Raw genomic sequence first — 12,718 nt, 5'->3', positions numbered from 1 at the left:
TCAAAATTATAATTTCAAAGCATTTAATGTAAATCAATCTAATGAAATAACAAATAAATCAATGAACATTATTTATAAAGCAAAACATAATATTTTTGTTCTAAGCATGGATGTGTACAATTTAATGACACATCTTACACAAAGAATATTATGTTTATGCACTAATGAAGAACAAAGTGTAAATATGTTCTAACAATCTAAAATACAAGATATTTAAGATGAAAGAAATATATGAAGAAGAAAAATCCATAGACTTTGTTGCATTACAAAGGAAATCAACATACAACATAAATATTACCTAGTTACAAGTTGCTGCATCATGATCTTAATAATCTTATGAAAAATATTAGAAGCACATAACTATAGTAGAAATTACAAAATAAAAGACATACATACTTGCAAAATGCTCTTGAAAAACCCAAATGGAAGAGAGAATGGTAGAGAGAAAATGAGAGAAAAAGATGGTAACCAAAACATTAAGCACCTCAAAAATGGTCTTCAAAACCCTTATTTATAGCCAAAATGAGGTTATTAAAATAATCAATTTAAATTAAGTAAATTGATTAAGTTAATAATAATATGGTAAATAGGGGTAAATTATAGGAGTGATGATGATTTTGGGTGAAAAATGTGTAAAAAAGTGGGTAAAAAGGTGGCATTTTTGTCATAGGGGACACAAGAGCAAGTTGATGGGCTCAAGGGAATGGTGTACGGTACACTAGGCGGCTGAGCAGGAAATGGGTGGCATGGGCCTGGAAGATGGCTTGGGCCGAATGGGCTGAAGTGGTGCATGGCTGAATGGTGAAGGAGGCAAGCCCACGGTTTTGGGCTGGGTTGAAGGCAAGGCCCAAGGTGGCTTCTGGCTTGCCGAAGGAATGAAGCTGATTGCTTCATCAAGAGGCTGCGACAGGTGGCGTTGAAAGGCTGAGCCGACTGCCTAAATGCATTGTTGTTGCTGGCAGTTTGGTGCAGGCATGAGCTTCATGGCTGGGAGGAGAAATGCTGAGAGAAAGGCTGAGGTGGACAGGTGGCGCCTTGGGGAGCTGTTGAAGGCAGAGGGAGTTGGGCCAGGCGTGGGCCTGGAGTTGGGCTGGCTATGGCATATTTCAAAAATGCCATTTTCCATCTCTTTTTCAGCAAAAATGCCACTCTTTATCTTCATTTTGCTTGCTTTTTAAGAGCAAAAATATACAAAAATCCCTAACAAAAGAAACATAAATTAAATCAAATTCAAATATTTTCAATTATAAAATAAATCATATTAGTTCATTGAAAATATTAATTAAAACTTAATTTAATTGAACATTTAATTTCACTAAAACAACATTTTTTATACCTCAAACTAAACCACATTAATTCAAATAATTAACTACAATATTTTACAACAAAATAGCTATAAAAACACACAAAATTATATAAAATCAAAATAAGACTAATAAATTTAAAATTACTTAAAAACTTAATAAGTTAATTAAAAACTCAAGAACTAAGCCATAATTAGCATATAAAATATGGTAAAATAACTCTATTTTGTAGAGTTATCATATATGCCCCGAAAGAATTCATAATAATAACAACAATGAAATTCACAAAAAATTATCAAAATCACGAAAGACATATATATAACAAAATTATGGAATGATAAACAAATAAAAAATGGCCTTCTATGAGATTAAATTAATTAACGATAAATTTATCACAATTCTCACAATTTTATGAATAACAAAATTGACATGCTTAGACTCACGATAGGTGAGTACATAAGCACTCAATTAATTATTCATTAACATAATTATATTATCAAAAATGTCAATCATCTATCAAATAATTTTTATGGCATGAATATAATTATGTCTTCATCCAATGAAATAAATCAAAAATAAAATTGTGAGAGAAAAAAAAATTAATTCAAATTAATTATGTGATTATGCGTCAATTAACAATTTAAATTGACCAAACCCAAAATATAATCAAACCCAAAATATAATCACACAATCAAATGAGAAAAATTAAAATGAGCAAAATGGTGAAAATTTGGTCCAAAATGGAATCTTCGCGCGCCCCCACGCGCCCAAAAAAGTTTATTTATTTATTTTTTTTTTGCTGAAAAATGCCCAAAAACACTACATGTAGTTTGTAAGAAAACGACATAAATCATAAAAAACGACAGCACTTCGGAAAATGACAAAAAACCAAAAACGACACTAAATCAGAAAAACGACGACACGTCGTTTTGAGGTTGTCTTCAACCTCCAGTGGGTCTGTTCGACCCGTTTCGAACCCAAATTCTGACCCCGTTGGATTTTAGCCACCAAAACTCCGATTTTGATGTCGTTTGAGGGGTTTTTCTCCATTTTTCATGCTCTTTTTATTTCCAGTACCCATTCAAACTTATAAACATCTGAAACCCGTAGATCTAATAGCCATTTTCGGCCATTAACAAGCTTTGAAAAAGCTTGGAGTTTTTGGTGTTTTCAACGTAAACGAAACGGAAAATACAATCTAAAATATTGATAAACTCAATACTCATCCTCCAATCTGATTTTATCTACCAATAATATATAAAATCGATTTTTTTTTTATGAAAATCAGATTTGAAAAAAAAAATCATTCTAATAAGCCCTAAAATCAAATAACCTGGCTCTGATACCAATTGTTATAATTAATACACAATGTGCATTGAATAAACAATGATCAATATCAAATCATGCTCATGAATTTCCATGATCAAACATTTTATTTAGGGCATTAATATAATAATATACGTACCTCCAATTATCGCATTGATCTCTAATAATCATGTTGATTACACTTCTTTGATCTGCACATATAGAGAAAATGAGAGCTTGGGAGTAATGAACACTACTCTATCATTATCTCTACACCATAGCCACACTCATTCCACCTTAATCATCAATCAAGAGCACAATCCTTTATATATAGAATTATGGGCCAATTGGGCTTACATGCCCAATGTGAGAGAATTAGTTGTCTTGGCCCAATGGGCTGACCAAAGACGTTTTAGAGCGTGTCCATGGGCCCCAAGCATGTTCGTACGTTATGTTCATCCCATTATGGCCCGATGGTAATATCATGCATTACCGATTATATAGTTATCATTACATGCTAATACCGACACTGTGTGAGCAACACTTAATTATGTTAGTCCATATAAAATATTCGAACATTCTCCCACTTGGACTACATAATTACACCAATATGTGCTCACTAAGCAACAATATCAATACACAGAAATCTCAAGAAACAATAATGTCTATAAACTAATTATGCACCATATTGTATCGACAGGACACAAATATAATACATAATGAGACATCTGAGATTCATAAAACATGATGATAACTACTGATCTGGATCCACTCGAACATAGCACCGAGACTAAGCCACTGGCTTGCATCAACAAGTGTGTACACACAACATCAAAGAGTAATCCAGAATATGCATATATTCAACAACCAATAGCAATCCTTAACATGTCGATCATACATGAAAAACAATGACTCCCACTGATCAAATACATCTTTGGCTCCCAACAATCCAAACAAGAAATGACTTCTTAGTACATACGTTCAGGTAACTCGTGTCAGTGTAGTCATTAGCATGTTGTTTGTAAGTGCGTGTTATGATACTAATAGAGGACTCCACAACTTTCTCACTACATATGGAACGTCATCATCATTAATGGAGCAATATTACTCCCCAAGTTCCGAGAGATAGATATCATTGCGATATTTATCACATAAGTTCAGTAAGTTCACAATAGAGTCAACTACTCTTAACACTGAAACGGAATATCACAATTGTAATGTACAATCAATGTCCTCGTAACACGCTACACACTCTACCTTCACATACGAGGATGTTGTCAATGTCCATGCAACACCTAATCACATATAACTTCCCTTACCATTATACTCACTTTGTATGAGAGAGGAAGTTGTAGGTGTTCATATGACATTTAATTACAAAATAGCTCCTCCTATAATCATGAATGCTTATAAGTGGATTTTATCATCCATGCAGCTTTTCCAATCGCTATCACTAAAACCAACTACTATATGTCACAATGTTGGTTTGTCGATTGCTAACATATCCTTGGTACCATAAGGATGACAACTCAAGTACCAATCCAGCATGCCTGTAACAGATATCACGATAGGAATGTGTATACTTGAGTAAGCCCTAGGCTGCCTTCAATAAGCATATATGTGAGATAATCTCAAACTTGATCTCTCATCATTACTAATATCATGGACTTTAGGCCGTTCATAACACATCACAGTTTAAACTATTTAAAGATTCTCAATGAAATCGAAACATTAATCACTACAATAGTTAGTCAATGCAAACTATGAGACAATTCAGTCTACCGTTGATCTCATCACGAAGAATCTAAATTTTTAGACCATACAAGGTTTATCAAGAATTCTTCATCTGACAGATATTATCAAATAACAGCTCAATTTGTCTCCAAAATAGATCAAAATCATAAGATATGAGCAACATTTTTTAGTCCATATAAAATATTATAAGTATGTTAGTCCATATAAAATATTCTAACATTTTTTTCAAGTGTTACACTTAATAAATGTGCATATGAGTATGTCAAACGTGTAGAGCTTAAAAATATCAAACATAAAAAAATAACCCAAAACGGACACTCAAGTGAAAAATTATGTCTCTTGAAAGAATCGGATCGAGCATTATCGAGCAAAGTCGATTTTATGGAGATTTCATAGTTTTAGATCTAAAAAAAAATACAAAATTCATGTCCAGATCAATTCGAAATGCAATATTTAGTGTCTTAAGTGAATGAAATATTATTATATTTGAGAAACAATTAATTACTCATAATTTATACTCAAAGAATCATCAAAATATATGTTTCTCTGGGTATATTGTGTTTATCTCTACAATATGGCTGAAGTTATGTAGGTTTTTCTAGTGTTGATGGCATCGTCGCTAATGTGGGTGGTGGTGTTGTGAGGTGAGAGAGAGTGAAACAGGAGAGAAGGAAGAGAGAAGAGACAAAAATATGGAAAATTGTAGAATATTTTGAGTAGAATGCCAAAATTATTATTATTTTAAAATCTTTAATATATCTACTATTTTTTTTTTTAAATTAGCATCCTCTACAATGGATAGAACTTTAAATTTCCAATGAATAAAGGAAATTTTTGTGAGTTATTTTGAAAAAAATATAGCAGTCCTCTTAATAATAGCAATGGTTGACTTACCAACCCAACTGGTCAAAATAGAGTAGCCCGGCCCCACCTTACGAACCGGACCAACCGGTTCGTCTCTCCGCCCACCCCAACTCACCTACCCACCACAACCTCTCTCTTCGTTTTCAGCTAAAGCCACCCCTAACCCAAAATGCTAAACCCATCCACCAACCAACCCAGGCACTCGTCGTCGTCGTCTTAGACTCTCCTCAGGCTCAGACCAACCATGGCCTCCACTGCCCACCATTTCTGCTCATCTCTCTCCGCCAAATCTTCCCTCTTCAACCCCAACTCCAACTCCTCCGACTTGCTTCTTCGTGTTCAGACCCCCAACGCCGTCTCGCTTCGCTCCTCCTTTGTTTCCCCGAGTTCGATTGAGTTGACTCGAGGCGTGAACTCGGCTTTGGCCGCCACCCGCGTCAAGTCCAGGTCCAGGATATGTGCCAGCTCCGTGCAGGTTATGGATCAGTCTTTGGGTTCAACGGGCTCCAAAGTCCCTACCATTGTCGAGGTTGATTTGGGTAATCGGAGCTATCCGATTTATATTGGTTCCGGCCTTCTTGACCAACCTGAGCTTCTTCAGAGGTTTGTGCTTTTCTCATTCAATGTTTGTTATCAAAATTTCAACCTTTTGGATTCTGATTTCTGTTTCACCGTGAAAATTGCCCTATTTCAGTAGAAATACATGTTAATGGTGGTCTTGGGGATTGTTATTTAGTTTAGTTACGGTTGAAATTTGCTTGAGTCAGAATGTTTTGAAGAATCATTTATCCATTAAGCAAAAAACTTTGATTGAACTGATTTGTTTGGAGCAGGAATGGCATATAAACTATAGATAGGACTTTCTGTTTGGACTAGTATTTCTTGCTTTCTTATTTCATATTTGTTATAGCTTTAATTTTTGGATCATAGGCATGTTCATGGGAAGAAGGTTCTTGTAGTCACAAACACAACGGTTGGACCATTGTACTTGGACAAAGTTGTCGATGCCTTGACAAGAGGAAACCCAAATGTCATTGTAGAAAGTGTGATTTTACCGGATGGTGAACAGTATAAGAACATGGTAGGTTTTCTATTTGGCTTTAAATTTTATCTTTCTTTTGGCGCTGTGGTAGTTGTACATGTAGCATGAGTAACCTTGTACTTGGTTTTATAGGAAACTCTCATGAAAGTCTTTGACAAGGCTATTGAGACGCAATTGGACCGAAAATGTACATTTGTTGCTCTTGGAGGTGGTGTAATTGGTGATATGTGTGGCTATGCTGCTGCTTCTTTCCTTCGTGGTGTTAATTTCATTCAGATTCCAACTACTGTAATGGCGCAGGTTTGTCACTGATCAAAGTATTTTATTGATTTGTTTTTGTTTTTTTTTAATTATGCTACTCTGTTCATATGTTTGTGCCTCAACAACTCTTCTTGGCTTTTAATAGGTTGATTCTTCGGTTGGGGGAAAAACTGGGATAAACCATCCTTTAGGGAAGAACTTAATTGGCGCATTTTACCAACCTCAATGTGTACTCATAGACACAGACACCCTAAACACATTGCCGGAAAGGGAATTGGCATCGGGCCTTGCAGAGGTCATTAAGTATGGCCTGATTAGGGATGCAGAGTTTTTTGAGTGGCAGGAGAAGAACATGAAGGCATTGCTGGCTAGGTAGAAAATTATCTGAAAAGAAAATTAACTAGGTTTTTTTGAAGTTCTATATTAGTTGTTGAAAGCTTTTTATTGTTGCTGGAACATTTGAAATAGAACTCTACATGGGTGACGAACACTCTTTCTGTGCTGAAGCTCACACGTATGTTTTCTTGATGAATCTAATTTATAATATCTGCTTTGGTTCATTGCAGGGATCCAACTGCAATGACTTATGCTATCAAGCGTTCATGTGAAAACAAGGCTGAGGTTGTGTCCCAGGACGAGAAGGAAAGTGGACTGAGGGCAACATTGAATCTGGGTCATACATTTGGCCATGTGAGTACTATACTCCATCAGTCCTTTTTTTTTTCAACTTGCATAACTTTTAATTCATTTTTTTTGCCTTTCCCATCTGAGTCCTGGATTTCTGCAGTTTATTTTGTTCGTAAGACCTTGTATCATGGTATATCTCATATAGGCTAATAGTTTATGAATTTCATGATGGTTCGTGAGAGCAATCTATATACACTTGCTCATACATGAGTCTATAAGAGAAGCAGAGCAAGAAATGAAACGAGAGAGAATTTGTGATTTGTGTGAATTGTGCTTCAGATCAATGTGATCAAGAAGCTGAGACTTTCCTCTATATATATAAGATGAAGATGATATTACAAATGAGTAAGTCGGTTACGTAACTAACCGATGACATCAGCATAACAGAAAAACAAATACAGCTGAAATGAGCTCAATAGCTCTAACAGAGTCAAATAGCAGAAGGGAATGAATATCTGAAACGTGTGATCATTTATAATATTATCACAACAAGTCGTGGTTTAAAATGAAAGAATGAATGAATGAATTTCCTAAGCTGTTAGCCAAACTTATTAATCCACAGAACCTTGATAATCTCATTGAAGCCTGACATGTGTATTTGTGCTTCCATTTGTATGCATGTAATGCAATATCTTATGCATTCAATTTGTGTCTTTTGTGTCATGAGCTCTCTTTTGTCCTTATGTTATGACCTGTCTTATGTAGGCAATAGAAACTGGGATGGGCTATGGAGAGTGGCTCCATGGGGAAGCAGTTGCAGCCGGCACGGTAATCAATACTCAATAAACATCTCACCATTCCCCTATTTACAATTTACCTAAATCCCATGTACAATTATGCTGAAAAAAACTTTGTTGCCTCTTCTCTTAGGTTATGGCTGTCGACATGTCGTACAGACTCGGATGGATAGACGAGTCACTTGTAAAGCGAGTTCGTAACATTCTAGAACAAGCTAAATTACCTATTGCCCCTCCTGAAATCATGACTGTGGAAATGTTCAAGTCTGTAATGGCGGTAAGAGATTTGTTCCGGTCCTTGTTCGGCCTTGTTTTAACCATACACAAATAGATCTTCACAATTTTTTTTCTTTTCGGTATGGCAGGTTGACAAGAAGGTAGCTGATGGACTTCTAAGACTCATTCTTCTAAAAGGTCCTCTAGGCAACTGTGTTTTCACAGGTGATTATGATAGAAAAGCACTCAATGAAACACTCCATGCGTTTACCAAGTCATGAACCAAATTATGTAACTAACTAGTTACGAACTTTTGAGTCCCTTTTTAATTTTCTTCATAATTTATATTTGTAATGATTTGTAAGAGCCTTTTACCATGTTGTAATTTTAGACATTGTGGGCATGGATTAAATTAATAAATAAATCAATAAAAAAAATTCCCATTTTGTAATATGTAATCTTGTTTTGGAAATAAAGATAAGGTCAATGTTGCTCCAAAATTGTCGTTCAGCCATGTTTGTGGCTATAATAACTATTGGCTTTCCTTTTTTATTTTATTTAGAAATATATTTTTGAAAAAAAAGAATATATTAACTCTCTTACTTACAGGCTCCCTACTTTCTCTCAATCTCAACTGAATTATTAATGTTTGAACAAGTCCTCTTCACGTGATTTAGAAAAAGAAATTTAAAATGAGATGGAGAAAGTGAATAAATGAATGAACTTAATTATAATTTAGAAGTTTTTATTTATTTATTTTTATTTAAAAAATGGTTCTACCAACTTGCAACATATTCTTGTGTAATATTGAAAAATGAAGCATATATTTCATATCAACTTTCTCATTAGGCAAATCACTCTTAGCTTTTTTATATAGGTTTATGAGTGTATTAGTTAAAATAGTTTAATCAAAATGTAAATTATAAAGATAGAATAGGATGTAATATAGCTATTAGTTAACAACTACTTTTATTTATATTAGTGAAAGATAAGTATATTTCTCCTAACTTATTATTATTGTTATTATATATAAATAAAATCCATGGATTGGCTTAGGTAAACCCTTTTTATATCATCCAAAAAACTACTCCATCCACAATTCCTCACCTAATATTGGTTTCTCCCAAAAAGATTGTATCCATAAAAACACAAATAATAATAATAATAATAATAATAAAGGTTTATAGCATATTGCTTGCTTTAAGAGAATTTTTCATTTTACAATTATGTCATTGAGAAATTTTTTTAGGCAATCAAATCCCAAAGTTTAAAAAAAAAAGTAAATAAGTAATTTTAGCTCATTTTTTTTAACAAATTTCTAAGTTTTATAAAGATAATTTTGACATTTTTTTAAAATATTATATACTACAACAAATTTTTACACATTATGTTATACAAAAAAATTCAAAAACAAAAAAAGTTGTGGAAAAATAAGCAACAAGAACTTAATTAATGCTATTTATAGAATTTAAGAACTTAATTGTTAAATTTATTTTCTTAAGGACTGAATCGACAAAAAGAATGAAACTATAAGGCATTTATGCTAAAATCAATAATAATAATAATAATAATAATAAAAACCACAACCTAATAAAAGGCTAAAATCTGTCCCCAAAAAATGCAGTTAATAAAAAAAAAAATGTTGATATGGGACACGTAAGCACGCACGTCCATTTCATGATGGGAACCGTTTAAAAGCAAAACATTTTTGTTTTATTATTTTTTTTTTTGAGAAAATGTTTTATTATTTTTTTTTAAGAATAAAAATTGAAAAAATAAAAAAAAGGGAAAAACGACAACCTTTTTAGGAGGATTTGTTGGCGAAAATTGGTTCGCTCAACGAACGCTTCAACGGCATTATTTCCCGGCCAAAATTTCTTTCTCTCTCTACTTTCTTTGATCTCTCTCTCTCTCTTTCTCAAACAAAATTCTCTAATCCATTTTCCCTAAACGTTTTTGGGGCAAAACACACTCACCCAAACTCTAATTTTCTCTCAATTTCTTTGTGTTTTTTCGCTCAATTTTTTCTTCGTCTCTCTTTTCCTCCAATTTTTGTTATTTTTTTCAATTGTCCATTTGGAGAGCTAGGGTTAGGGTTCGGGAGTTTGAATTTTCGGTTTCTGGCTAATGGATCGTACGGATGCCTAATTGAAAAGGACCGGACAGGGAGGAGGAAGAAGATCGAGCCCTCAGGCGGAGATCTGAGGCTTTGGTTTCTTTTTCTCTTTTTTTAGAAATTTGAATTGGAAAATGAGCGCTTCGAGGTTCATAAAGTGCGTCACTGTTGGGGATGGAGCTGTGGGAAAGACATGTCTTCTAATCTCCTACACCAGTAATACTTTCCCCACGGTTAGTTTCCACATTTGATTTTTTTAATTTTTTTTTTTAATTTCTCTGATAATTTTTCCACGTATTTTTGAGTTTGAATTGTAATGGGAAAGAATGCTCGAGAAAATTCAACCCCTTTTAATCGTTTTCTTTATTCTTTCCTGGGTTTTCTTTTCTTTTTTTCCTTTCTTTTTTTGGCTGTTTAATTTTCTCTCCTTAATTGCGAGAAATAAACTAAAGCTTCTAACGCGTTTTTGGTCCCCTTTCTAAAATTGTCTGGTTTTAGTTGTTTATCTGATATGCCATTGCATATCATTTTGTCCAATGACCGAAATTTAGGTTGTGGTTTTGTAACCCTTGAGACTGTTTTTAATTGTATTAATGTGCTGCTAGTTGGTGAGATTATGGGTTTTCAATCCCCTGCTCTTAAATTTCCAAAAAAACTAGGGTGGTTTCCGTTTGGATTCGTAAGTTCTGGAAGAGGAATTCTGGGTTTGTTCTACAATTGAAATCATATTCATTTCGTACTCTGGTGGAAAACAGGATTACGTGCCAACTGTTTTCGACAATTTCAGTGCAAATGTGGTTGTGAATGGAAGCACTGTTAACTTGGGATTATGGGATACAGCCGGTAACTATGCATGATTACAATTTAATTTATGCAGTTGTGTTGTACAGATTTTCTTTTATGGGTCTGAATTTGTTTCTGTGGAACAGGACAGGAGGACTATAACAGGTTACGACCCTTGAGTTATCGTGGGGCAGATGTTTTTATACTGGCATTCTCTCTCATTAGCAAAGCTAGCTATGAAAATGTTTCCAAGAAGGTTGAGGCTTTGTTTTCATATGGGCAGTTACGATTTATTAAAATATTAATTTGGAGTTGGTAATCCCATTAATGCGCTGATGTCTCCCATCACATTTTTTATGTTTCTTCTCCAGTGGATTCCAGAATTGAAGCATTATGCACCCGGTGTCCCAATTATTCTTGTTGGAACAAAGCTTGGTATATTTTTCTTCTTTCTATTGGTTATCATTTTGATAAATTATATAAATATATATATGTAATGTTAAGAGTGTAGTTCATAACCAGGTGTTTTTATTTTTAGTATGAAATTTGGTTACAGGTTGATTGAGTTATATGTATTCTTTTCTCATGATAAGGTTCATTTTCATTTCATAGTCAGGATTGTTTATTAAGTACCATATTGTTTAGATGATGGAACTTCTGGTAATAGCATGAACAAGAATGAACCTTTTTTCATTTTTTCCCTTTCCTTTTGATTTTGACGAGCTAGACCTTCGGGATGATAAGCAGTTCTTTATAGACCATCCTGGTGCCGTGCCAATTACTACAGCTCAGGTGAAAATTCACTCCTTACATGCTCTAATGGATTACATAATTTCACTTTTTTTTTACCTCCTTTACATTGACCTTTGTATCACATTTAGGGGGAGGAACTGCGAAAGCTTATTGGAGCACCTGCTTATATTGAATGCAGTTCAAAGACACAGCAGGTACGTAGTAGCATCACTTGCTCAGTAAACTTAGCTTTTCCCTTCTGATGAAATTGGCTTTTTTTTCTTAACAAACTCGCCTCGCATACTCAGAATGTGAAAGCAGTCTTTGATGCGGCCATAAGAGTTGTCCTTCAACCGCCGAAGCAGAAGAAAAAGAAAAGCAAAGCACAAAAGGCTTGCTCCATATTGTGATTGGAGAGAATAGGTGTAAAGAGACAAAAACAGTCTTCCATTCTGCCTGTAACCCCCCCCATTTCCTCACCCCCCCTTTTTTTTTTACATTTTACTTATTATTCAGAAGAAGTAGGAGTTCATGAATGGTATTGTCCACTTGTACAATCTGGTCATGAAACTCTGTTGAAGAAGAAGAAGAAGAAAGAAGAAGAAGCATCAGGTGATAAATGGTGTTTTTGTTTTTCTTGGAATTGTTGTGGTCCTCTATTGTCGAGTTGCATGGTTGCCGACCTTATATATTAACTCCAGGTTTTGATTGTTTTTATTGTATTAATGTAATAGACTGGAATATATCCCAGTTAGGAAAACAACCTTGCTTTTCTACGGATTCAGTTATATTATTAATTTGTATCGTGCTTTAAAAGGCTTGGCAATTTCTATGGCTTTATTTTATTATTTTGTTCGTTACTACTACTGTAATTGTCTCTATAGTCTATACCATAGTGGTATTTTGGATTTAACTT

General features: G+C 34.1%; 2 protein-coding genes across 2 annotated transcripts; both read left to right on the top strand.

The window, feature by feature from the left end:
* The first annotated feature begins 5,364 nt into the window (after positions 1-5,364).
* Positions 5,365-8,624, top strand: LOC133812864 (3-dehydroquinate synthase, chloroplastic). Its single transcript, XM_062246689.1, has 8 exons — positions 5,365-5,831; positions 6,159-6,309; positions 6,403-6,570; positions 6,677-6,903; positions 7,098-7,221; positions 7,924-7,986; positions 8,089-8,232; positions 8,321-8,624. The coding sequence occupies exons 1-8, from the start codon at positions 5,473-5,475 to the stop codon at positions 8,450-8,452; spliced, it is 1,368 nt and encodes a 455-aa protein (XP_062102673.1). The 5' UTR covers positions 5,365-5,472; the 3' UTR covers positions 8,453-8,624.
* A 1,356-nt stretch (positions 8,625-9,980) lies between these two features.
* Positions 9,981-12,618, top strand: LOC133812873 (rac-like GTP-binding protein RHO1). The gene is made up of 7 exons (XM_062246701.1): positions 9,981-10,520; positions 11,043-11,130; positions 11,217-11,326; positions 11,442-11,505; positions 11,798-11,862; positions 11,952-12,017; positions 12,111-12,618. The coding sequence occupies exons 1-7, from the start codon at positions 10,422-10,424 to the stop codon at positions 12,210-12,212; spliced, it is 594 nt and encodes a 197-aa protein (XP_062102685.1). The 5' UTR covers positions 9,981-10,421; the 3' UTR covers positions 12,213-12,618.
* The last annotated feature ends 100 nt before the right edge of the window (positions 12,619-12,718 follow it).

This window comes from Humulus lupulus, chromosome 1, assembly GCF_963169125.1.
Source record: "Humulus lupulus chromosome 1, drHumLupu1.1, whole genome shotgun sequence".
Lineage (NCBI taxonomy): Eukaryota > Viridiplantae > Streptophyta > Magnoliopsida > Rosales > Cannabaceae > Humulus > Humulus lupulus.
Note: the sequence above shows the minus strand (reverse complement) of the source record. Positions and strands in the feature narration are given on the sequence as shown.